This window comes from Alligator mississippiensis, chromosome 4 (assembly GCF_030867095.1).
Source record: "Alligator mississippiensis isolate rAllMis1 chromosome 4, rAllMis1, whole genome shotgun sequence".
In the NCBI taxonomy this organism is placed as follows: Eukaryota; Metazoa; Chordata; order Crocodylia; family Alligatoridae; genus Alligator; species Alligator mississippiensis.
The window spans coordinates 162,111,535-162,137,914 of record NC_081827.1 but is presented as its reverse complement, the minus strand read 5'-3'; the positions used below and the strand labels follow the sequence as shown (position 1 = coordinate 162,137,914).

Genomic DNA, 26,380 nt, shown 5'->3' with positions numbered 1-26,380 from the left:
AAATATTTTTGTTGTGTATGAGAAAAATAATAGCTATTGTCTTGAAAATTGTTCAAGGCTAACACCATCATGCAGCAAGAGAAGCACCCAGAGAGACAATATCACTGAGGCAAGTTCTCTTTTGACTGCAAATCTATTTTTCCCTTGTATACAAGAGAAAGTGGCTACAGTACTGCAGTGTACTGGAAAATTATACCGTTTTTCCAGGGGATTCCCTATGGTTTACCAACAGGAATCACAATGCTCATTGTACCACAATTGTCTTTGACGAAGCAAATACAGCAGTAGAGTAATACAGAAAGATGCATGTGCTGTGCTGATAGGTGAATATTATTGGGGTTCATCTCAACCTGGTGCTCAGCCACTGAGAGAGTCAAAGATCCCACAGATTTTGCTTTCCAATTCAGACTCCAAATCAGGGGACCATTCAGAGTTTCTCCTCCAAAAGAAGCTTCATGTGTCTCAACAGTGTTTGACAGAAGTCTGCACGCTTTCCCTGTGACCTCCTGCATGCTGTATACCCTTGCTTGTGCTTGAGTGTGTAACTATGCTTATGCTTTCTTGGTTAAGACAGGCTGAGCATTGCATGGTTTTAAAGGGATTTACAGCAGAATTTCACAGAGTTTTTCTCTCCTGCCTTGCGGCCTCAAGGCTGTAGTGTCTCATGCTAAAATGCACACAGAACAATTTGTGCTGCATTTCAAACCATTCATTCATCCTATTTTCCACAAAACAACATTGTGCTCCAGGAAATCCTGGCCTCCGTCCTTTCTCAGTGAAGTCAAACTCAGGGGCTGATTTTGCTCCTTTTTAAATCAATAGGCCTTTTTGCTATTGCTGCCCATGGGAGTAAGAGTATACATTTTTGTCCCAGAAAATAAAAGGACGGTGTTCCCAAGCAGTAGCAAGCAATTAAGAGCGTCTCTCAAAAGGACAATCCACCACTCAGGACACTGCAAAAACACCTGGAAGACATACATTTGCTCTAGATTATTTAAATACATGCAGGGAATATTAGGATTACCTGCTATTTCCTTCACTTTGCGATGCTTGGTTCCACTGTTGTGCATTTAGGTGTTTACATTGTTTTTCCCTAGGTAGAGCTATGCTACCCTGCAGGCCTGATATGAAGAGCTTCCGATAAATGTATTTTAAGTCTGATTAGGTTGCTTGCGTGATCCTAATATACTTGAGTATTTCAGCCTTTTGGGCATGATATAACTATAAATGCTTAGGCTCTGAATCAGAGAGCTATATCAGTCCTGCTACTTGCCAGATTCCTCAGCCTAGCAGGACCAGATCCCCTTTCAAACGATGGTTGTAAAAAGTACTTCTGCTTTTATGTTCCTTTTCTTCCCCCTTTTCCCTGTGATCTGCACTGGATGTTCCTCTGTTTGTCCCTGACATAGTCTATTATTAACCCCTGATGATTCTGACTGACTGTAACTCATTATATATACTTTCTCCAGATGTGTGACCAGGGGGCAGCTCTGGTAAGTGAAGTTAAACCCAAACAGACACAGGAAAAAGGGTTGGAAGCCTGGGCCTGCTTTTTCCCCCAGTTATTTGCTTATATAATATTTAAAAGATTAACGGCAAATCCAGATCATAGTCCAGAAAATGAGCCTCAGGCAGAGCAAAGGAGCCTGTTATTGAAACCGAGTGACTGAAAAGCTCAGGACCGAACATGTCTCAGGTTAAAGAAACCGTTATATGTACTGGATTATATTTACTTGTACAAGCAATATGGCAAAGGCAGATCCAGGGCTCTGGAAAGAGGGGTGCTAATGAACTCAAAAGACTATGCTGCATTTTCTTTAATGTTTCTACCCTATCGTCCATAAGAATGAGGTTAAACATGACACCAATGTTATTGTCTCATGTTAACATTGTCAGGTGCATATCGTAAACCTGAGACCGCATTATGCTCCTTCTAATTCTTAGAACTCCATCCTCAGTAGGCATTCTCCACCTAAAATGACTGATTTAAAAGATCCCCATAAAATCCCCAGTGCACTTTTTTTCTACCTTTAGTCAAAAAGCAAATTCCAGATTCTGCTGTTTGCTTGCTGTGGGTTGCAAAGGCCAGCCTGAGCTCATTTTAAGCAAAATAAATTATGTTAAATCTTCCATCTCATGAGCATACCAATAATATTATACCTGTAATGAACTATGTGACACACCATAATAGAACTCTAGAGGAGCCAGGAGTGGGGAAACACCACCATTCTACCTCATTACTATGTTACTATTAGCAGTGGAAACAAACATTGACAAACATAGCCTAAGGAGCTGCAGGAAATCTCCTTACCTGGTAGATCATGACTTTGAAGTTCCTTCGCTTCAGCAGCTCTGCTTCATTGACCTCCAGCTTCTTGATCTGCCCAGCTTGCTTCTCCAGGTTCTGCCGGACGGTTTTCACATTGACGCTCACCTTTCGCACTTTTTCAAGCATCTTGTTCACAGTGTTGCTGGTGGTGGTGTGTGCTTTTGTGAGCTTGGTCAATTCGCCTTGGATGCTGGACACTGCGCTATCCATCTCTTGCTGTCTCTCTTCCAGCTGAGCCTGGGTCATCTGGATCTGATCCACTGCCCCAATGATCTTGTCCAAAAGGGTCAGCACCATCACCCCATTGATCTGGTCTGATTTGATCGGTTCCTCTGCTGCTTGCTCCTCAGAGGTCTCAGAGGCAGTTGGTTGTTCGATAATTTGCAGAGTGGTGTCCTCCATGATTTGCTTGGGGAGTCCTAACTAGCAGAGCCTGGAGAAACTGTCGCTGCAGAGGGGAGAGAGAGAGAGACCCAAATCTCGCTAAGCTCTCTGTGCTGGGAGACGAGCCAGAAATGGAGAGCACAGTGTGTGGATATGTGTGTGCTTAAATTCAAATGGCACAGCTCTGCAAAGCTATCCAGTAAAACTGCCCTGCAAAATTTTCCAGGCTTGTAGGCCATTGGCTGACTCCACCTCAGCTATATAAAAGGAGCCCGCTGCCAAATGCCTCATGACCCACCCTTTCTGAAATGATTAAAATAGTTGGAGGGGAGGCAATGGCTTTTGCATGCGAGCACAAGCACTGCTTACTGAGGAATGTGAAGCTCTGAACAACCTCTTTTTTACCATAACTTTAAAGGCATTCTGAACAAAGCTCCAAAGAATCTGAGAGGAAAAAACAAAACCCTTTGTGTAAACTACTAGGGAAGCTGGTAGAAAGAAATAATCTCCTTCTGGGCATAGCTTTTTATGATGAAGGGAGGCTGGTTTTGAAACAACTGTGCACAGACATGCAGGAACTCAGCCTGGAAAACTCAGAAACTTTTGCCTCCAGTTAGCATTTTTTTCCAGGTCTGTATGGGGCTGATTGTCAACATTTTAAAGATAGGCTTATCTTCTGAATCACAAGTTCGTGGCACATACCTTTTGGACTGTTCACGCTACAGATCTGCACAGACCCATATAGGAGAATATTTGTGAAGGCAGACATACATGTATGGATTTACATAGGCTAGATAACATGTTACATGTGTGTTTGTGCTTATATCTGTCTGCAGATCTGACATAAATAGGATAAATAAACTCAGCAGCATAAAGTGAAATGGCTAATGGTCCCATCTGAGAGCTTCCCCCTGTTCACCAATAAAGTCCAGGTTTTTTAACTATATTTAGTAATAAATCCAAAATGATCAAACAACAGATTGGACATTTAAAGATGCATTCAATCCCCTAAAGTATATGTGAAGTCAGATATTTCTCTTCTGTCAAGAGTGCTCCAATAACCCAAGTCAAAGTCCACAGGAGTCATCTGTTCTTTTCTTCTCTTCCTTTCAGTATCTGAAAGTTTATTCAGGTTTCCTCCAATGTTAATTGTGTTTCTTCATTTTTATATAATAATTCACTATTTATTTTTTCTTAGAATTCTTTATAACAACTCTCACTATCTTCTACTCATGTCTACTTTTAAATTTTAAGGTTGTTCCAAATTTGTTCTTAATTGTTAGCTGATAGAACTTGCACTTCCCTGCAATAGTCAAAAAAGTTTGTCTAACTTTGGTTTGGAAGGAGACAAAATGCAATTATTAGCATTCTTTGTGCAGAAGGCACTTCAACCTATGCCATAGGAAAAGATGCTGTATGCAATACCCAATGGCATTACATTACTTAATGCTGATTATTGGCAGTAGTGGATTATTTCAACACTGGTATCATGCTCATTGTGCAGAACACAAAGAAGAAAACCCTCCCTGCTCCTTAAGTTCTCAAGCTAAATATTAATAGACCAACTCACAGGTTCTTGTAGATCCTTAAAAGACTGCTAGTCTAGGAGATCAGTACCAACCTACTGCTCTAGTAAGATAATTTTGGTAGGACCTTTATGAGGCATCATTGAAGAACACCTGTCCCAGCCCAACAAGCCTAAGAACCTGAATGGATTGATGTGGAAGTGGCAGATTGAAGGTCTGCATAGAATGAGTTCCAGATGAGACCAGCTCACCATTACTTCTTCTTGCTCATACAAAGGTAAGTGATCCCCTGCAGACACAAAAACTGTGATTAAGTTTCTACTGGCTCCTTTTATACACAGCTGAAGGATTCACTGCTGGCAGACAATCAAGCTTGCTCTCATTAAGGTTCTAAACAGTAGGGGATGCACACTCAGCATGTCCTGTCTCAGGGTGGGGGATTCTGCAGCTGAGTCTGGGGATCACCCTAGTATCTGACCATAGCTTGGCAAACAAAGCTGAATCCATGTGGTGTTCCATTTCATTATGCTTGAGACCTACCTTAAGATGGCCTTAGCTGAATTGTTGGATTCATGACATACAAACTAGGGAATCCACTGCACACAAACATTTCTATAGCAACTTTGTTCAACCCTGACCACAGTCAGCACATTCACTACCCCAGCACTCCATGTCACATGACAGGGTGACTTGAGAAAGCTCTTGTATCCACACTATAATATCAATTTAGACTTGGTTGCCTCATACATCAGCAAATTGTAGTCCACAATCCCATTGCCAACATGTCATGTCGCCTGTCAAAAAGAATCTCCTTTATGAATTGTTTCTCAAGGGATAGGCCTTTTTATGTCTGAAAATAAAAGAAAGATTTCCCAAGTTTGCAGCTGATGAGTCAGTTCCACGTAGAACATGAATTCCTGACAAGAGTGTACTGAGGCTTTTCAGTTGCTTTTCATGTTGTCTTTTTTTCAGAGCTTCCCTCTACATGGGGGTGTTGCAGCTAACATACAGCACAGGAAGTTAATTGTTTTCTTATTTTCTAGTTCTGCTATAAATTCCCTAAGTTCCTTAGACTTTGCCCCTGTGCCTCAGCTTTCCCATCTGTAATTTGGGAGTAACAACCACAACTTCACAAGGGTGTATAGTTGTAAGGCTGGCCTGAAGAAAACAAATAAATGGAATTGTATTTTTGGTCTAGCTATTTGCTAGAACAGGCTAAGTGGAATATTCTCTATGCTTGTTCTGCACATAGCGTGATGAGAAACTTTTCATGTTAAGATTCATTTGGACATGACCATGTTCTTTCTCAGTAGTGACATCCCTAGATGACCCCATAGGTGGCAACCTGAGTTCCTCCCCACTGAACATGAATGCTCTTTATCCTTTTAGCTCATATTCCACAAACTGTCTCAATCCCAGTGATTTGTTACGCTGTTAACATGTAATAGATAGAATTTGTTCTTTGAAGTTTCCATATCTCTATGAATGTTTTTGAGTCTCAATAGCCCACCTACCAGATGCCTTGCATAGTACTGCTGACAGAATTCTGCATAGAAAGATGTTTATTGCTTTCATGAGCAGCAGGTGCTGGCTGTTTGGTGGCCTATGTAAAATGACACATACATCACAACTTAGCTCTTCATGTAACATGGAACAAGGAAAAGAAAAGTCCATAATTGCAATCAATATCCTTTTCTCTTTCCATTCGGTGACAGTTTAAATCAAGAGATCACATCTTGAATGTGCTGCAGAAAATGAACTGCATGCTCCTCTGTAGAGAAGCCTTCAGACAGGGAGGGTGATACATTGGGAAGGAGTGCAAAGGGAGCATTTTCCGCAGCTGCCCACACTGTTTCCCTTCTATGGACATTACAGTTCTCTGCTGGGCTGCCTGCAGAATGGCCTACTTCAACAGCCCCAAACTCATTCTATAAGAAACTGAGGTAGTGTTCATGTGATGTTGTAGCCATCATGATCCAGGAAATATGAAAAATGATAGCATTTTTGGGGGTGATATCTTTTATTGGATCAACTGCATGGTTGTGGCAGACTCAGGCAAGCTTTTTGAATGCAGTGCTTTAGAAGAATATGTTGCAATAGAAAGCTTGTCTACATCTAGCTGAACCATGAATTTAGTCCAATAAAAGATACCACCCACAAAAATTCTTGCCTCTGATCTATTATTTCTCATAGATCTCTTCATCTTTGCAGGTCATTCTGAAGGATAAAGCCAGCTACTTAAATAACAACGAACAACACAGTTTTGCAGCTATAATATTCCTGCCCTTTCTATAAAATGAGGTTGCTGTCTCACTAATAAGCACTGTGTTTGTTAGGATAGGCTGCTGGCATGCTGAGATCACTGCCTATTATCCTGACCGGTACTTCATCACTGTTTCCTTGTGCTTCCCATCTGTCTGTGTGTAACTGTTGTCTCTTACCTTATACTTAGATTATAAGGTTTTTGATACAGGGACTGGGTTTTTGTGTGTGTTTGTATGGCACCTGAAATAATGGGGTCCTAGCCTACTGCTGGGGCTCTAGGGAACTATGGTAATACAAGTAAATATACACATAATCTGTATCCACTACTAAGGCAAGCACACCACATCTGACTCTATAGGGAGATGTACAGTTCCTCTGTGAGATTTTAGTAAAGAAACATTGTTGTAAAAAAAAGGATTCGCAATTAGATTGGACATATTTTCCATAGTGCAAAAGCGCTTCTGAAAGCTTTGTAATTGGAATAAAAATAAAATGTTTACGCAAAGACAGTGTCACTAGGTAGAATAACCATTCAACCGTTGTGTATTTTAACTAAACCCATTTTATTTGCAAGGCTTGGCTTCCTTCCCAGGAAAAAAATGTTTCCATTTAACAATCTAACAGCAGAGGAAATTATGCACCCTTACTTGCAGGGAGGTTTCTTGTGCTTCATCAGCTTTCCAGTCTCTGCAAAGCTGTGGTTTGAGATTAATCTGGGTATTGGTGGATGGAACTGCCTGGCCACTGAAACATGCTCCTTACAATGCTTGGATTCAAACCAAGGGGCCTTGTTCACACCACTGCCGTTCCATGGACTTCCACAGCAGAACGTCTGTTTGATATCTGTGTAAGCGAGAAAGTATGAGGCCCAAAGGGTGTGGAACTGCTGTACAGGCTTTGCTGTGCTGCATGTCATAGGGACTAGGGCACTCCACTTAATGTATCAGTGCAACAAATAGTCTTTAACATTTTTAAGTAATAAGACAAATATGCTCAAAGGCAATACAAGTTCTTTACTCAGGGTTTTTTGTCACTGCGGGTTGGATCTCTCTCTCGTCCCATGGTTTACATCCTGCGTGGAACCTAACGCCAAAGAAAACTAACTTCCTACCCCTCTTCTCAGCCCACCTGGCTGCGTGGGAAACACGTCACTTAAGTACCGTCTTTGTGAAAAGGTCCATTTACTGCATATAACTGGAAAACCTATTTTTTTCTGCCAGAACATTGCATCATCATTAACACATGCATCCAGCCACACGGCTTATTTTCCCCTACATATCCCTGAAGTGATTGCTGTGGAGAACTGCCAAGTGCCGCCCGTTGCGGGCTTGTCGTATAACAACGTGCTGTGCTGGTGCAAAGCGGTAACAGAACAAAACGGAGCGGTGTCTGACTGCAGTATTCTGAGGTAACGTGATGCCGTCTTCCCCTGATAAAGGTGAGGCTGCAAGGAGAGCTGGTGACATCTTATCATCCAGGGTAACACCTTGTTGCTACTTAATGGGGAAGTACAAAGGACACTGCAAATCTGAGAGGGGTAATTAGCTGTGCTGGTCTGAAGTCAGCCAGAAGGCAGGGTAGAGATGTGCCTTTATAGACCAAAATATATAGAGAGCATACAAACTGTTGTGAACTCAAGTGCACTGGTGCGCTGCAGTGATGCCCCAATGCAATGATATACCGCTGCGACACAGCGAGGGTGCGACACCGCGTGATGCTTGGATGCGACATACGGCTGCAAAGGGATGATGCTACATTGCAGCGGGGGTCTGCTCCCACGCCCCCTGCCTGTGCATCCGAGGCACTGAGCCTGCCCTTGGGGCTTCTCATGACATCACTGCATCCCCTCAACACGTCGGCTCAAAAGTGGTGACACCAGCAGGTTGTGTGGGGATAGCGTCACCAAATGTCGCGGTGACATCAGCGGCTTGGTTCCGGGGCCCGCGGCCCTGCCCTCCGCGAGGAGTGACCTGGGGGAGGGGGGCGCGCTCCAGGCCGGGCAACGAGGCCGACACTGAGGTCCGGGTCGCACCCCGCCCTCACTTCCAGTCACGTGACGGGCCGCCGCGCCCGCTGCGAGCAACATGGCGTTGGGCCGTCGCTAGGAGACGCCCCGCTAGTGCGCGGCGGCGGTACGTCTGCCTGCGCGGTGACGTCACCGACGAGGAGCCGCCGCGGATCAGCTGATTTTGCGGCGGCTGCTGCGGCTGCTGGGGGAGGTGTTGCGGTGGCTGCAGGTGAGGGGAGAGCGTGGCGCGGGGGTGGGCGAGGTCGGGTCGACAGTGGCCTCTCAGGAATGGGGACAACCCTGAGGGGGTGGGGAAGCGCCGGCCCGTGCGCATGCGCAGTGTGTGTGTGCAGGGGGGGGTTCTGTGGTAGTGGGTACCTGCTGGGGGTCTGTAGCGCATGCGCACACGGGGGCGGGCGCCGGACCCCGGGCCGGGCCTTGCAGCTGCCTGAACGAGGCGGGCGGGGCCAGGGCCAGGACCAGGACCAGGACCAGGGGCAGGTGCGGCTTCTCGGGATCCACATCGGCCCATCCGGAACTGAAATACCCAGTGCCTGGGGTGGGTGGCTGCCCCAGTCCCCTTGTTCTGGCTTCTCGTTCATTTAGTTCTTTTCTTTTTTCCTTTTTACAGCTGGGACCCTTGACCAGGCGCTGTGGCCTCCTGCGGTACCTCTGGAGTAATTTGGGGGTGCTGCAGGACGCCAGCTGGACCCGTGTGAATCCTGGGTTGTGCCCAGAGATGTCCCATTGGAATCTGTGGGTGCCTGTACATGAGCAGCGAGGCTGTTCCAGCGCTGGGATTGCAGCATGTCGGACGGAGCAGGCTCGATTGCTGCAGCGTGGGAATTGCTGCGCTCCAGCAGACTCCAGTGTCTGGTCTATCAGCGTCCCCATGCTGAAAAGTGGCTGGGGGGGCTTTAACTATTGCTTGTTCGATGAGCACCCCCGCTGCCATTTTTCAGTGTGGCAATGCTGATTATTAGGTCTGACCCCCTGCCCCAGGCAGGAGCAGGTGCTGGGGTCATATCACCCCAGCCAAATATCTGTCCAGCCTCCTCTTGAAGGCCTCCAGGGTAGGAGAGAGCACCACCTCCCTTAGGGCTGCCGGGCTCTGGAATGGGCTCCCAACTGTAAAGTAATATCTCCTGATGCCCAGCCTGAAGCTTCTCTCTAACAATTTGTGGCTCTTATTCCTAGTAACCCTGGGTGGTGCCCAGGGGAACAGAGCCTCCCCAATTCTCGCTGGTCCCCCCTGGTGAGTTTGTAAACGGCCACCAGGTCCCCTCTCAGCCTTCTCTTGTGGAGGCTGAATAGGTTCAGGCCCTTTAGCCTCTCTTTGTAGGGCCTGCCTTGCTGCCCCTTGACCATGCGAGTGGCCCTCCTCTGGACCCTGTCAAGGTTAGCCAGATCCCTCTTGAACTGCGGTGCCCAGAACTGGATGCAGTACTCCAACTGTGGCCTGACCGGTGCCACATAGAGGGGAAGGATCACCTCCCTAGACCTGCTCATGATGCATATGTAGATGCACAACAAAGTGCAGTTAGTCTTACTGACTGCTTCCTCCTGATACGGGAGATGCTCCCGAGCTCTAATTAGAGTGGCTGTAATTAAAGTCCCTCCAGACTCCTGGAGCATGTGCATAAATGTCCTCTAGCATTAAAACTATTGGGACCCTGGGCGACACATGAGATGCCCCAGTATTTTTCTGTCGTCAAAAAAAAAAAAAAAGAAAGAAGAAAGCAAAGAGCTGGCACTGGGATCATATAGTTGGGGGTATACTAGATCAGCATTTCTCAATCTGTGGGTTGTGACCCAAAACTGGGTTGCAAGAATATATGAAAGGGTTGCAAACAAACTTCAAAATAGATTCTCCTTTAAAGGAGAAAAATGGGGAAATGGTGGCTTTTCCCTTGTAGGCTGGCAGAGCTGCGGCCTGAGAGGGGCTGCTTGGGGCCCCCCCACCCCACACACTGTGGGGCTGGTGTGGGAGGCAGCGGGTCAGGAGGGAGGAGCACTGGGTGGGAATGGTCACTGATGTTTATAAATGGGTCCTGGTACAAAAAAAGGTTGAGAACCACTGAACTAGGTGACCTCCTGAGGTCCCTTCCAGCAGTAACTTTCTATGATTTTCCATGGGTGACTTGGGTCTACAAAGGTTGTGAACGACTTGTTTAGATGTTTATGGTTGTGTTTGTGTGCATTGTAGTGGGGTTCATCCAGTTCTCTCTCTCTCTGTCATTTAAAAGGAGCTTTTTGGTTAAGCCCAGACAGCAAACAAAACAAACCAAATCCCCTTGTCAGCTTCAGCATTGGGGATGTTAACTTTTTATATACTTCAAAATGGAGGATTGGGGTTTAATAGACCTATCATTAAAAATATCTGCTTGTGGGGTAGCTGGCTGCATATGCAATGCTTGGAGAGATGAAGCACAGCATGTGCTGTACCAGCAGCTAATTGTGCTTCAGTCGGAAGGCAGGAATCAATGTGGTTAGAACAGAAGTGAAAACATCACTTATCTATATTTAGGCCCAAATAAAAATGGGAATATTAGATCAACAAAAATTTAGGGCCGCTAATAACCTTGGCTCTTCTTTTGGGACACATCGGTTTGGCGCCTTACGCTGCTTACTAAGATAATTTAACGAGCCTCAAAATAGCTTATGGCTTTCAGGTGGAGCAGGAGTTGAAGCTTGTATACAAAGTGGTAGCCAAATGGAGGGCAAATGAATATGCTGTCTGCTCCTAACAAAGATGCACTGTAAAGCAGCACTTGGTGTGCTAGACTTCCTGAAGAGTTCTAGTGTTGTGTGAGAGTAATGCTCTAGTGTTGTGCGAGAGCTTTTCCTTGCTAATTCAGAGATGCTGTCAGCTGATATTTGGATGCTTCCAGGATGACACTCCAGCAGGCAGCTTTCTAAGCCTGTTAGATGACATGCAAGTTGGCTTGCATCTGAGAGCTGCTCTTCAAGAGTAAAGCTTGGAGCGGAAGGAGGCAGTCCTTGGGAAACTACAACAAATTCTTTGTCCTGTTTTAGCTGTATGTGATGTCTTGCAGACCTCATGATGTGGCAGGTTCTCTCCCTCCTCTTTGCACTGTGGAACCTATGGATAACATCTATTGTGACTTATGCAGGAGCGTTTCCCAATTAGGCTACATAAGAGCCTTTCCTTGGATTGCAGAAAAATCAGTTAATTTCTAAAACCATGTATAAAAGATTTCGCAGTTTCCACTTTCAAATCAGGGCTCACCTTGGCTTTTGCTAGCTCCTCTTTCTGAGTGCGTGCCAACTATTTTGTTTAAATGTGGTGTAACAGTACGGAGCTGGAACTTCTCACCATTATTGTGTGCATTTATTTATCCTGCTGAAAGAATTTCTTCTTTTTGCAGATGCATCTGTATAAAGGAATCTAGCCTTTCAGACCCTACTCTGGTTTCTTAGCTTTGGATTCTTTTCTTTTTTTAAGGTTATAATTCCACTCCTGACTTGACTGATACTTTCCTTCCATCATGGGGGAACTCTTCCGGAGTGAGGAGATGACCCTGGCCCAGCTTTTCCTCCAGTCGGAAGCTGCCTATTGTTGTGTCAGCGAGTTAGGAGAACTTGGGAAAGTTCAGTTTCGTGATGTAAGTAGCTTCTTTCCTTTGTTTCTAGAATGTATCAAATTAAAATCCTGGCCACTGTGGGGTTTTTTTGCTTAATTATGACAATTTACTCTGCTATTTTGGTGTCCATTTGTGCTGTAGGAACACCTGTTGATTCCCTTTAGCTATTTAATTGTCAGTAAAATAATTCATGTCTTTGCCTTTGTCTCTAGAAAAATGTCTTTGCCTTTGTCTCTAGAAAAATGCATGCAATATCCTTGACAGCTAGTGGTAATGAACCTTTTCATTACACATTCCTAAGGAAATATGTTTCTGTTTGCAGCTGAACCCAGATGTGAACGTGTTCCAGCGTAAATTTGTTAATGAAGTCAGAAGGTGTGAAGAGATGGACCGAAAACTCAGTATGTCCTCATTTTATTTTGATATATTTCAGAATTCATACTAGTACCTCACCTTTCCCTGCAGAGACCCATCGTAATGTGCCAAAGAAACTATAGCTCTGTTAAAGCAGCTACGTAATGTGTATTCTGGTTAAGGTTGTATTAAAAACAAGCGTGGATTGAGTGGATTACGCTATAGCTTGTCAGGGGAGGGAAGGAGAAACTTGGGATGGAGGCAGTCTTGATATTGCAGTTTCTTGTCCTTGTTTCTGTTAGCGAGTCTGATAGTGAAATAACATATCTCATCTCTCTCTAGGGTTTGTTGAGAAGGAAATTAAAAAAGCAAATATCCCGATCCTGGACACTGGTGAGAACCCAGAGGTGCCTTTTCCACGTGACATGATTGATTTGGAGGTAATGAGTTTAAAGCTATGTTGTAATATATGAGCCTGTGTAGTCATACCAGTTAGAGTATTTGGAGTTTAGTGCAAAGTACATAGGGTAGGGGTGGCAAATTCACCCTGGCCAGATCTGAACCACAGGGGATCCTCTTAGGTCAGATCTGTGTGGTCATGTTTGGGGGCCAGCATGGGTCTGGGGCTGTGCAGCTGCACAGAGCCACATTTGGGCAGTGCAGAGCTAGGGACATGCAACAGGTGCAGAGCTCTGGCTTGGCATGTGCACAAAGATATGTCTGGGCAGTGGCATGGAGCTGGAGCCAAGGGTGTGCAGCAGTGTGGATGTGACTGTGGGCGGCAGCCCCTCAGTTCTGTGCTGCTCCCCAAATGTGACTCTGTGCATCTACATGCCCTTGGCTCCATGTTGCCTAAATGTGGCTCTGTGCTGCCACGCAACAGTAAAACTCTGATTTCAGTGTAGCTGCATTAATTTATATCAGTTTAGAGTTGGGCCCACAAACATTATTTTGGTTCACATGCTGTGTTGTATGTACACACATTGCTCTTTAAAAATGAAGGACCGAGTTTAGAACTCATGAGAACTGCTGCAAAATGACAGTTTGCAGTCATTTTGAAATCAGTATGTAGAGTTAAGAGACTTTACCAACCCAGAAAGAACACAGGTAATCTTTGTATAGAGCAAAGTTGGTGCTGTGGTTTTTTTGTTTTTTTTGAAGTTCTGTCCTTGGAAAGGATGGGGAAAGGTCTAGCACAGGTCTGCAGTAGTTATGCAGATTTCAGCTTGATGCAAGTGGCATTCCATAACTATATGCAACTGAATCTTAAAAAAATCTTACCCTAAATACAGTCATTAGTTGGGCTTAGTAGTGTTTATTTTTTAGATTCATACTAAACTCTATCTTTTACATTTTCTCTTCCTTCACCTTAGGCAAACTTTGAGAAAATTGAAAACGAGCTTAAAGAGATCAACACAAACCAGGAAGCTTTGAAGAGAAACTTCTTGGAGCTGACAGAGTTAAAATTTATACTGCGCAAAACACAGCAGTTCTTTGATGAGGTCAGAATATCGGGATTCATAATGCTCGGACAACTGGTCCTTCCGTTACAAATTTGCCAATTTATTTATTCTCTAGAGGTGTTTTATTTATTTATTTTCAGTTGCTATTTTGGAAAGCAATGTCACATTTATACTCTTGGTTTAAGAAGCTTTCTCAAATTATTTACCATTTTTTATTTCATGCGCACATAGTGAATCATAGTTTATATTTCCTGATTTTATTTTTGTATATATTTTTTTTACAGTTGTTCACAGTAAAACACAAAACCAATCTCCACAATTAACTCTAAACAAAGTGTTATTTCTAGGGGTGCACAGATAAAGATTATTATTTCTTTGTCAGTATCTGTGGCTGATTTATTAACCAGCCATATTGGCTGATACCAATCTGATAGCTGATATGCAGCTTGGAGAGCAGCATCCAGCTGGTAAGTCTGGAGTGGGGCTGGAGATTGAGGCCCCTGTGGTGAGGGAGGGAATGGGGCAGGGGCAGGCTCTGCCCAAGTGGGGCAGGGTACGAGGTGGACCCACAGGCAGTTTGTCCAGGGGGCATGGGAAGGAGGGGAGGGGAGGTGGTTCCCTGCACTGCGCACACCCCAGGGTAGGCATAAGGGGCACATGCCCCTCTGGAGTTATGCATGGGGTGGGCTGCCTGCTGCAGGCTCAAGGCCAGGGACTGCGCCAGCCTCTTGGTGGGGGACTGGGCTGGAGCTGCCCTTCCGGCAGGCTATGGCGGGGGCTACAGCAGATTTTTGGGTGGCTGTAACCTCCCCATACCCCTGTCCCCATGCTCTCCACAGAAAGAAGCTGGTGCAGCTCCTGGTCCTGAGCCCACAGTGGACAGCCCACCCTTGCCCCACACAGATCTGGGGGGCACATGCCCCCATGCCTCCCTTGGGGGTGCATGCAGCAGCAGGAGTCACTGCCCTCCCTGCCCTCATGGCTCCACCCTGTGCCTTGCCCTGCCCTGGGTGGGCAGTGCCTACCTCTGCCCCACTCCCTGCCTCACCGTGAGGGTCTCAGTCTGTCACCCCCCATGCCCCTTACCTTTACCATCCCCCCCCGACTTACTGTCTGGATGCTGCACTCTGAGCTTCTGGGCTGCATTCCTGGCCACGTACATGCTGTGGCTATGCACATGTACACGGCATTTATTGGTGACTTTATTGACAATTGGCTTTTTTTGACCAATGTAGCCAATAATGTCAACTTTCCTTTTTATCAGTGCTGATCTGATATGGACTGATATATTGGTACACCTCTAGTTATTTCCTGTTTGTTTTTTTTTGTTTTTTTTTTAAAGAAACCTATACAGGTCAGGAAACCAAAAAATCTCTGGTAGCATAGGCCCTAAGGCTCCAATTCCAATGTAGTGGTATTCTTTGTGTAAGTATGTAATTATACCCCTCAAAACTGCAGTGAGGGATGAATGTCAAGTTTTGCTGCAAAATCAGTGAGAAACTTAAGTTTGTCATTGTGGGTTTAATTCAAAACCCATGCTAATGGAAAGATTCCTGTTGACTTGAGCTTTTGCTCAAACATTAAAATGTTCAGTGACAAAGTCTGGAGTAGAGCTGCTACTTAAATCCCTAACAGTTGGACCTTTTTGGTTGCTAAACATTTGCGAAAGTAAATACAAAACCAGTGCAAAAACTTTCTCCAGACAAGTTAAATACTACCTTATGTCACTAGTTACAGTAGCAAAATAAAAGACTGGCAAATAAATTCCATGTGAAGAAGACTTGAATCTTCCCTGTTTAAAACACAATCACCTTAATCTTCAGCTTTCTTTAAGTGGGGGAGGCTTTTTTTTCCCCCTGTTTTCTTTGCAGCATATGATTTGTTCCAATAGCAGCCTAGAGTTTTAGCCCCCATAATTGTGAGGATAGAGAGATTCTCCTGTTTAATTATCAAACTGCCATCCTGTGGCACTAGATGTTTTTCCATGAACAAGAAAATTACTGTTTAACTTTGAGGTTGTTTCCCTTCTGTGCATACACAGTCTTCATGGTTGATAATATGGGTGTTTCTGAATGATCAGTGAAGGGGTTGGTTACTGTATGATTAACTTGTCTTCAAGTGTTGAATGTCAGCTTGCAAATTACTGATTCTACTGGGCAGGGTCTGTGTGGCCAGACGGTGATAACCTGAATTCACTACTTGACTGCAGTAGTTGTTGCCTGTCTGCCTGCCCTAATTGAACATGGAATTAAATGCAATTACTGTTTAAGACAAGTAAGCAGAAAGGGAGGTAATTAGCAATGATGTTGCACAAAACTTTAGTAATTAACGTCTAGGTGACAGTCATCTTCAAGTACAGCATTAATATCATTAAAATGTAACCAGATCAGAATCTAGGTAGAGTTAAAACAGAAAACATACTTTATTCTGTTCATTAGAAGCATGTTGCAAAGTAGTTCCTTGAGCCTTACTACAGCTTGAGGACAACTTTTTTACATAGGTAGCAATCTCTCTGATTAATCAGCCCTGAGTATTGGCAGTTGCACAGCAGAACTTAACTTACAGCAAAGTAATATCACCTTAAGAACTATAATAATTTACACAATGAATATCAATTATAGTAAATTCCATGGGAGTTACTACATTTAGGACTGTAAACTTCAGTATATACAACAAATAACATATATAAAAGAGAAACCTTGACTAGGTTTTGTGATTTGAGATCTCCCTTTAGGGGGGGCTTTAGAGACCTAACATTGCATGCATTAGCTAATATCATGAATGATGTTTTTGTTTCTTCACTAATGCCATTTGCACAGTGCCTTTAACACTTGAAGACCTTTGTAACTAAAAGATTGTATATCTATGATAATAAATTACACAAGAAATGGCTGTCAATTGAAATTATTTTGACTCTTATTGTGTGTTCTAGAATATGTGAGCAGTCAAAGAGAAAGAATGGCCAGAGTATTAATTGTTTAAAAAAAGGGGAAAAAAGAAGTGAACAAACAAATGTGAAGCCATTTCTTGTCCATAACAACATGATGATAATGATCCTTTTCTCAGTCTTCTTGTCTTTGCTTATGAAGAGCAGCATGAGCTGGAGAGATTTCTCTGAATCTTTTACCATAAGCACCCTAGAATATGTGAGCATAAAAGAAGACTGGAAAAGTAACGGTTAATGGCATGCAGTCCCTTGTCTCCCTTTCCTCTTAACTTTTTCTCACCATCTGCTTGTTTTTGTTTCTGTTTATGCATCTGTCATCCCCCTCTGGGTTCTGGGTTAATAAGTTAGGTGGTGAAATCAATCCCTTTTAGTTGTGAAAAGTGAAGGAGTTTCCTTTGCGCTGAAAGGGGCTTGAATTGTATGTGCTGCTCACAGCTATCCAGAGCATTTACAGAAGACACCTACCTACTGCTTGTTTTTTTTTTTTCTTATTGCTAATTGAGAACAATGAAGTTAATTTTTAGAGTCTTAAAATTAATGGCAGCCTAATGTGTGCATAATGATCAAGCGTCTCTTAAATGGATCAACATTAAACATTGTATCTTCCAATCTGTTGCCTTATTATGTATAGAAATGTGAAGGGTTGAGCTTTTCTCCCCCTTAGTTTGTAATTAAAATCATCCACGACAGCTAATTTATATTAGTGATGTTCCACTGCAAGCTGGTCAAAATCACAGTAGGGAAGGGACCCTGTAGAGTGATCAGTCCTCTCCTCATCCTGCAGCTTGGCTGGATCAATCTTGCTTTTGCAAAGTCTCCTGGCAGTCAGAATAGGTAGGCTGGAGTTAAATTTTATAGTAGTTGAATAACTCGACCTGCCAAAGATGAAATTCTCTGTTGCTAAGTCCTGCCCTCTGTAGGGCATGGAGCATCACTAACAATCCAGTAGCAGCACATGTTTTCTTACTAATAAATGCAATGCAAGCCCCTTTGTTAAAACTGATCCTGTTCTTTCTATCTGTTAGTCTTAGAAATGCTACCACTTTACTTTCAAAGTATCATTTAATTTTTGGTTTGCTGGGGTGGCGGGTGTCTGTCTGTCTGTGTTGGTTTGGGGCACCAAACTTGTCTCTTTTTGGTTATGTTCCTTCGTGAAACATTAAGGTTTCCATACAGTTTACTCTAATTTGGCTTGATTGCCCAAGGTGTTGTGATGGATTGGATTGGCCCAGAAAATAAAACAATTTTTTTCCTTATTAATCTTTTTAAAAGTAAACTGATGGTTACCTTAAAATCTTTCTTGGTTTTGGGGGTGGGTGTGGGGGGTCTTTTTTAATTTTTCCCCAGAACACTCTGTAAATTGCAGCTAAATATTTGCAGTCAGGCAGCTGAGCTGCATGTGGCATGTCAGCCTTGCAAAATTCTCCTTGCCTAGGAAAAGTGAATTTCTGGATAGGCAAGTAAATACCCTTGAGGAATTTCTCAGTACTGGAAATCATTGTGGGAAGAGGGAGACATTTGTGTAACTTCACAGTACAAGGCTGAGGTATGTACATGCAGTTTACATATTTAGTGCCACATTCTGCCTTCAGATGTGAGCAGCGGGCCCTCAGTGGATCAGTGAGACTCCCTCTCCTCCCCTTGTTCCTCTGAGGGTAGAATATGGCCCTTATTAGTGCTGACCAGTTCTTTCATATCCCTTTCTTCATATCCCTTTCTTCATTGTATCAGCTGCAGGGGTGGAAATTTTTGGCACAGAATTGCTGGCTCTGTCATGTTAATGTAATGCAAGAAGGTGCAATCTGAACATCCTCCTTTTGAATTATTAAAACATAAGATCTGTTTCCAGGAATTTGGGCCTGTGGGCTTGTCACTGTACATGACAAACTAAATTACTTCCTATTTTAATGGCTGAAAAGCTAGAAAATACAGGGTGATTGAGCTTTTTCATGTAGTGCCTCAGTAGAACTGGTGACACTGAACTAATTTGGTATAACTTGACCTAAGCGCACTGCTGCTGGATGGCCATCTATTCAAGTGCCTAAAATTCTAATGAAAAGCAAATGCATGGTTTGCCAAACGCATATAGTTAAAGGTATCCTGCCTTTATGGAAGAGAACTTGACTTGTCTGGTAATGACAGTAAGTAGCCACAACTTGCATGTTTTATTACTGGCTCTGTTAATGATGTGCTGACCTTACATGCTGAAAGATGAAATAAGACCAAGGTTGCGAGTTAGTAAAATGAATATGACACCACTTGCACTCTTCAGGGGGACGTTACGTACAATTTGAGTGTAATAGGCCCAGTTATAGTCTGCACTTCTATCATGTATTGAGGCAGATAAGTGTGTAACAAACTTTTTGCAGGTAACATTCTTCTGTTGCTGCATAGATCAGGATATTTTTGAGAGACAGAATCCATACTGATAGTGACATTCCATTTAAAAAGGCAGTGCCAGTTAGTTACACCCGTAATACCTTGTTGGTATAACAAATAGACAATGCTTCAGTTTTACTGTATGTAAAAGAATATCTGTATATCTCCCCTTCATTCGTTATTTTTCCAAAGTTCGTGAAACAATGTTTGTAGCATGAAGGGTCTCTCTCTGCCCTATTGACACAAGTGAGGCCTTACCTGGAGTACCATGTCCAGTTCTGGGCCCCTCACTTCAAGAAAGTTGGGGACAGATTAGAAAGAGCCCAGCAGAATGTAACACAAACAGAGACATGAGAAGCATGAGTTATGAGGAAAGGATGAAAGAACTAGGATACAAATACATGAAAGGTGATGGATGGATGTAGAGATTAGACTATTCTCTGTAGCTGTAGGGGACAGGCCTAGAAGCTATACTCTCAAACTGCAGCAGAGAAAATCTAAGTTGGAGATGAGGAGGGATTTTTCTGACTATGAAGGTGGTTAAATGCTGAAACAGGCTATCTAGAGAAGTTGTGGAATCTCCATCCCTGGAAATGTTTAAGAGCAAGTTAAATAAATATTTGGCTTGGATGGTTTACTTAGGAATGACCCTGTCCTGAGCAGGGGACTGGACTGCATGAACCTAAGGCCTACTTTCCTATGAAGTCATGTTCCCAAGGAATGTTTTTCATTCTTGGTAACATAGCTTATACTTATGAAAACCCAAAAATTTCCACCTCTTTTCAGAATATGCCCCATCAGCACTTTTTTCTTGTGTTGCAGTTTCCAGACATTCCCCCCCAACCCAGAGCTTTGCTGAGCCACTCTGCTTACCTCCTGTTTCTTTCCTTGTATGATCCTTAGTCTTTGTTCTTTCATCTTTTTGTTCTGTTTTATTTTCTCTTTTCTTTCTTTGACCCTTCAAGCTGTCTCCTGGTTCCTCGTTCCCTGCATGCCACTAACTAGTTTCATTAGATATTAATTGATTTGTGAATTCAGGCTGAATTGCATCATCAGCAGATGGCGGATCCAGACCTGTTGGAGGAATCCTCTTCGCTCCTGGATCCGAGTGAGGTGGGAAGAGGAGCCGCCTTACGACTTGGGTAATGAGAATTTTTATGCCTTCTGTTTTCTGTTACTTGGCTTAACTATTTACTCCCACTTCTTGTGGAAGCCACAGTGCTTCAAGCCCAATCCTAAATTATCTTTCTACATGGGGTTGTGAGGAGGGGTCTAAGCCTATAAAAGCTGGTCTAAAATCAGCTAGCATTGGTCTTAATTTTTTCCTTGTCCTACGTGAGCTTATTTTCCAACCCCTACTAATCCAGGGAATAAGTATCTGAAGGAGGGAATTACAACTCTGCTGTCTTGTGGATCGGCACAGAAGGCTGTAACTAATCTGTTCCCTAAGCAGCTGGGGCTTAATTTTCAAGCATGGTGAGCATTTGCAGCTTCCACTGAAGTCAGTTGGAACATTGGGTATAGCATATATTTGAAAAAATCTACTTATTTTTTAAATATCCTTTTTTGTAAACAGATTTCAAATCATCCTTGTCACACACATGCAGAAGCCATTGTTGTTTCTGTGTTGCCCTTTTATTTTGACCTGTGGGCTTTAACTGTTGGCTGTCTTGAAAGCAAATGCCCATGGTCTTCTGTAGGTCAGCTTTGAGAGCAGTGTAGCCTGCTATCGCCTTCCTTGCTCTATGAAATCTTTGGCATCAAAGTTAACCAGAGTTGCGCAAGACTGACAGTAACAGGCATGGAAATTGCGTGACTAAGTGAAACGCATCAATTCAAGCTGTGCATTGCTTTTTTAGTTGTTAATTTTGCAGATAGTATAGGATTTGTTCTCATAAAGAGGGTGGGGGGTAGTCCTAGCTTTTGGTATTGTACAGCTGTTGCCTCTGCTTTTTTTTGTGTGTGTTTGCTTATAAAATTTTCTACTTTGACTAAAGAGCGAATTTAAAACAACTCAGCTGGATTTTGTAGTTTAAACCTGGATTTAGTTGCTTTTGTGCTGCTAACTAATGAGGCTTCAGTCTTGTGTGTCTAAATTTAACTTTTTAGATGCAATGCCTCAGTTTTTTCCCTCTCCCCTTCCACAGATTTGTGGCTGGTGTGATCAACCGTGAGAGAATCCCTACATTTGAGCGCATGTTGTGGCGAGTGTGTCGAGGGAACGTATTTCTGCGTCAGGCAGAAATTGAAAACCCCCTGGAGGATCCTGTAACGGTAAAAGAAACTGATATCTGTGGGGACAAAATACAGTGTAAGATCCCAAGTACCTGTCAGTATTTGTGTGACTAAGGTCCCAAATACCTGTGTGCATGAACAAAGGAACTTTACCCACAACCTTGGGGCTGAATCCTACTGTGAGCTTCATCAGGGTGAGACCTTACATGCCACGTACCTGCACAGGATTCATTGCAGACTTAAGGCCTTGAATTATAAATGTTTGTGCTTGAGTAGCAGCTCCTCTCTCCTGTGACTCACATTCTTGTTTCTGTTCTTTGCTTTGTTTGTTTGTTTGTTTTTATTCAGTGCCCATCACTGATACAGCATAGTATTACACACTTTACTAAAAACAAACATCCTCCCCAAAAAAACCAACAAAAAACCCAACAGCAACAAAAAACAAACCTTCTAGGCATATGCTACTGCTGTTAAATTATTTCTTGTATTGATTCTTCATTTTATCCCCTCTTCTCCCCACAGCCCCTCATCCTAGACTTGTTTTACAAGTCGTGTTACAAGGTCAGGGTCTACAGTTGTAACCTCTCCATGGGAGGGAATCCGTCTCTGTTTTATAAAGTGTCATGACCATCTATGATGATGACAAAATACCAAGTGGTACCCAGTGGAGACTGGGCAGTTCCTGCATTATTTCAGCACTAGTGGAAAAAAAGTTGAGGCCTCAGGATGTTACAAAGGGGTTAACTAAATGTGAGCTTCTAGGTCCATTACAGTAGGTCTGAGATCTGTTGGATTTCCTTATTTTAATGGTGATTGTTCCGGGAGAGGCACTAACTTTATTTCCTCTTTGTCAATCATTTAAGAAAATGAATAGTATCAATGTTGAAAGCTATGCAGCTTAAGCTCCTAGCTGATGTATAATAAAAAGAACACTATGGGTTGCACAGGAACAAAGACTGAAATATTATTCAACTCTTTTTCCATGCGCGTTTGCTTTCTTGCAGCATTCACTGCTGGTAGCTGAACTGAGTCACACTAGCTATCTAGCAGAGAGGAATTGCAGCCCTATTGTACAACACTTCCTTAATTTGAGGTTACACCTAATGTAATTATTTTCTGAAACATTACATGAAGTTTCCTCAGTAAGGTAGAATAACATTTTATCAACAAATGCAGGAAGGGGGATTTGGATATCTAAACTAAAACAGCTGCAGAAAGAATGTGCTCCTGGAATTCTCTGGAGATGCCTGGTTTTTGGACTCTGTGTTCCTCTAAATACACTGCACATGTTGCCTTACTTCCATTCATTCTTTCACTTGCTGTTCAACTCTAGAGCAGGGTTGGCTGAAAGATGCACCTCTTTGCATCCATACGTTAAAGAAAAGACTTCTGATTTCCCTATAGTACCTAAAGCCCTTAGCTACAATAAACTCAAAGGCTTCTAGACTTAGGTTAAAACAAAGCTGTTTTCTTAGCAGTGTTAAGGCATGTTGTTGAATCTGTGCAAATACAACTTCCTTACATACAGAAGGGAAAAATGACAGGCTGTTCCATAATTTGCTATAATCGCTAGTTCCTGTATAGCACTGAGATTTTGCACTGCATCTGTTTTTTGTTTTCTGTTCTAGGGAGATTACGTGCACAAGTCTGTGTTTATCATCTTTTTCCAAGGTGACCAGCTGAAGAACAGAGTCAAGAAAATTTGTGAAGGGTAAGAATGCCTTGGATATTTTTATTGCTGGATTTTCATTTGTGCTCATTACCTTAAAATAATTTGCATACTTGCAATGCGTATTGAAATACAAATTACTTCTGAGAGAGAGATAGTATTGTTAAAACTCTCATTAAACCTGAATTAGTCAGAAAACCCATGTGATGCATTGTGCATTAGAATGAAGTTCTCTAGCTGACTCTTTTTTGACTTTGTAAACCTGTAATGAATGGTACATGTATGTTACTGAAGTATATTGGACAATCAAAACTGCCCACTGCCTCCAGTTTTTAAATCTTAAAGTGGATGAACTGCTCTTGTTGTAGGGGTATGCAGTCAAGCTTTTCAATGCAACTTCCTTATGAATAGCAGTAAAACTGGTTTTTTGGCTTGCAGCATGTATAGACATTCACTCTCCTAGGAGAAACTCTCTTGGGAGCTCTTTAACTCTGGTTATTTCTAGATTAGTTTTATCCTGAAGCAGTCACTTTTTTACTGTGGGAGAAAAATCTTGAACATCTGTATTCTTTTGGTTTCTTCTGGGAGAACAGTGACCCAAGGCCTTATTTAGGCTTAGACTTTCATACCTGTGAAAGATATCGTCTGGGGCTTAACTTGAATAAGAAAGCCAGAGCATTCACTTAACAGTTCTGCTTTGAGCAAATTTGTGTAGTAGCCATCTGATACGAAGAACAGCTCTGCTCTTTGATGAAAACCTTAAACTTTACTGTACACGCTCTTTACTCAACACTACTTGTGGCTGGTGAACTAATTATCTTACTACTGGAAGTGGTTTGCATGTTTTACAGGTTCCGTGCCTCCCTTTATCCCTGCCCAGAAACACCACAAGAAAGGAAGGAAATGGCTTCTGGAGTCAACACTAGGATTGAGGATCTGCAGATGGTATAACAGCACAGTGAATGGACTCAATGCCACATTGTCATAGTAGAATCCTGGGCTGCTTAGATGGATCTGAGTGTAGGATAGTATTTGCTTGCAAATTGTTGGGCATATTAAAAGTAGTCAGGCGTAGCATCTACTATGGGGCTAGCAGTTTTTCAGAAGAGAACAGCTTTGTCTGCTTAGTTCCAGTCATCAGCCCAGGTAGGGTACTAAAGTGGATTTAATTCCACAAGAGTAAACCCCCTGTGGGTAAATACTGCCATGGATATTAATATTCATAGAAGCAGGTACAGAGTTAATATGGAGGGATGGATGGCAATGGAGTATATCTCCAAAGCCAGTAGCATGAATGAGTGAAGCTTGCTCCTCCAGGATCCTTGCAGGTGAAAATAGTCCAGTCTGTCTTTCCCAAGTTAGTGAAAATACCAACACTGTTTTAAAGCTGGCAGATTTCCTGCCTGTCTTTGTGCTTGTATGCCATGGTGCCAAGGAGAGCTTCTGCTTTTGAAAAAAAATTCCTTTAGTGCAACAGCTCTGGGTGTCAGTGAAAGCAATAAATATAATAAGTTACTGGGCAGGAGCTGAATCAGCAACATGTGAAGCTGCCTGGTGCTGGCTCTGTCACATCTGATGCTTGCAGCTGAATTCACAGGAAGGGCAGTAAGTTGTTTTTGTGAGGAAACTGACTAAGGGTTTTGATGGAGAGAGTTGTTGGTTTTTTTCCCAGGGTGGGTGTTGGATGCGAATGTTAAAGAAAAGAGGTTAAAACTGGGCTGCTGCTTAGCCAGTGTAAAGGTCAGCTCCCCCAGTTTGAAGCTGCAGGGAACAGCTGTGTAGTAGCTGTCATGAAGTGGATAAGAATGCAGGATACATATGTTAACTTTCCCCATAGCATCATTTCTGAAAATTCTCTATATCTTAGTCTTTACAGTCAGTTACAATGACATGGCTTGAGCTCGATACATGTTCCAGTGATATTGCACATGCCAGAGAACATGGGTTTTTTTTTTCCTGAACTTGTATCATGGCAGTTTTGAGAGCCAAATGTGGATGAATTCTAAACCCTTTTAACACATACTCCCTGTGTCTCCTTACCAAGATGGAGGTCCTGCATTTCATGGCTTGCACATGGTCATTCCTTGACTATATCTTGGACAGTAAATGTCCATTAAGTTTCATGAAGCAAAAATTTCCCCTTGGGATTCTGAGAAATGCACATTTTGCCTTTTGAATTATCTGCTGAAGATTGGACAGAGGAAGGACAATAGACTAAATAACTGTTTCCTGAGCTGCTTTCCGGGAGTAGTTTGTGTGTGTGTGTGTAGACTTTAGCAAATGCTCCAACTTGTAACAATGGGGTGGGGGAAGGATCTGCCTCTAAGTAGGGTTTTCCCCCTATTTCCTTATCAGTAATGAGTTAGGTGCACTGTTACGCACTGTAAGTTTCAGCTACAACTGTGGGGCGTGCTACTGGGTACCACAATTCTCAGTTGAACATCTTGCTGCAATCTGTTCCACCCTTCCATGAAAGGTGCTGAACCAAACAGAGGATCATCGCCAGAGAGTTCTACAGGCAGCTGCTAAAAACATCCGCGTCTGGTTCATCAAAGTGCGCAAGATGAAGGCCATCTACCATACCCTGAACCTGTGCAACATTGACGTGACTCAGAAGTGTCTCATTGCTGAAGTCTGGTGCCCTGTTGCTGACCTCGATTCCATTCAGTTTGCTCTCAGAAGAGGCACGGTGAGCATCTCCCACATCTATTATGACAGCAGTGACTGTTACCTACTAGGCCAGTCCTAGAAAATCTGGATTAATTGGTTTGCCTGAAGAGCTGTATCTGGCTGGGTTTCTAAAATATGTTCCTTCACAGAGGGCACTCTTATTTAACCCAGCTACCAGATCAACTCAAGGATTGTTGCAGAAGTAGAGACTACAATAGTGGATTAAATTACTGATTCCTTGAAGGCTTCTCTTTATTGAAATCTCACCATAGTGTACATGACTTTATCATAAACAGTTGAATTTAGGCCTTATATGCAGGCAGAGGATATAATTATAGAATTTCCTGTGTTGGGAGTCCTTGGTACATCTCATTTAACCTGGCTCTTTTGAAGTCCTGCCACTTGGATATGCAGCACAGCTTTTCAAAAGGACTCACCTACTCCAAGGCACAAGCAAATGCTGTAGCTTTTCTCTCTCTCCCTTTCCTCCACACTCAAATCTTCAGACATGCTTCGTAAGAAGAGACCTACCTGAATCGTGGCATA

At 43.0% G+C, this 26,380-nt stretch overlaps 2 protein-coding genes across 8 annotated transcripts in view; one reads left to right on the top strand and one right to left on the bottom strand.

Annotated features, from left to right (window-relative positions):
* The window catches only part of CAVIN1 (caveolae associated protein 1), a 38,652-nt gene extending 35,693 nt beyond the window's left edge, over positions 1 to 2,959 (bottom strand). Inside the window, exon 1 of the mRNA XM_014596276.3 lies at positions 2,312 to 2,959. Within this exon, the coding sequence (XP_014451762.1) occupies positions 2,312 to 2,731 (420 nt within the window). The 5' untranslated portion in view covers positions 2,732 to 2,959. The remainder of the gene's footprint in view (positions 1 to 2,311) is intronic.
* A 1,536-nt stretch (positions 2,960 to 4,495) lies between these two features.
* ATP6V0A1 (ATPase H+ transporting V0 subunit a1) overlaps positions 4,496 to 26,380 on the top strand; it is a 61,885-nt gene continuing 40,000 nt past the window's right edge. The window contains exons 1-10 of one of the 7 annotated variants that reach the window (XM_059726909.1): positions 4,496 to 4,516; positions 11,979 to 12,138; positions 12,440 to 12,518; positions 12,814 to 12,911; positions 13,845 to 13,973; positions 20,299 to 20,402; positions 21,408 to 21,534; positions 23,124 to 23,206; positions 24,016 to 24,109; positions 25,641 to 25,853. In XM_059726909.1, coding sequence (XP_059582892.1) covers positions 12,022 to 12,138; positions 12,440 to 12,518; positions 12,814 to 12,911; positions 13,845 to 13,973; positions 20,299 to 20,402; positions 21,408 to 21,534; positions 23,124 to 23,206; positions 24,016 to 24,109; positions 25,641 to 25,853 — 1,044 coding nt within the window. In that variant the 5' untranslated portion in view covers positions 4,496 to 4,516; positions 11,979 to 12,021. Of the gene's footprint in view, positions 4,517 to 8,602; positions 8,742 to 8,937; positions 9,072 to 11,978; positions 12,139 to 12,439; positions 12,519 to 12,813; positions 12,912 to 13,844; positions 13,974 to 20,298; positions 20,403 to 21,407; positions 21,535 to 23,123; positions 23,207 to 24,015; positions 24,110 to 25,640; positions 25,854 to 26,380 lie in introns of those variants that run through there. The other 6 variants (XM_059726910.1, XM_059726911.1, XM_014596271.3 and 3 more) reach the window with 6 other exon arrangements.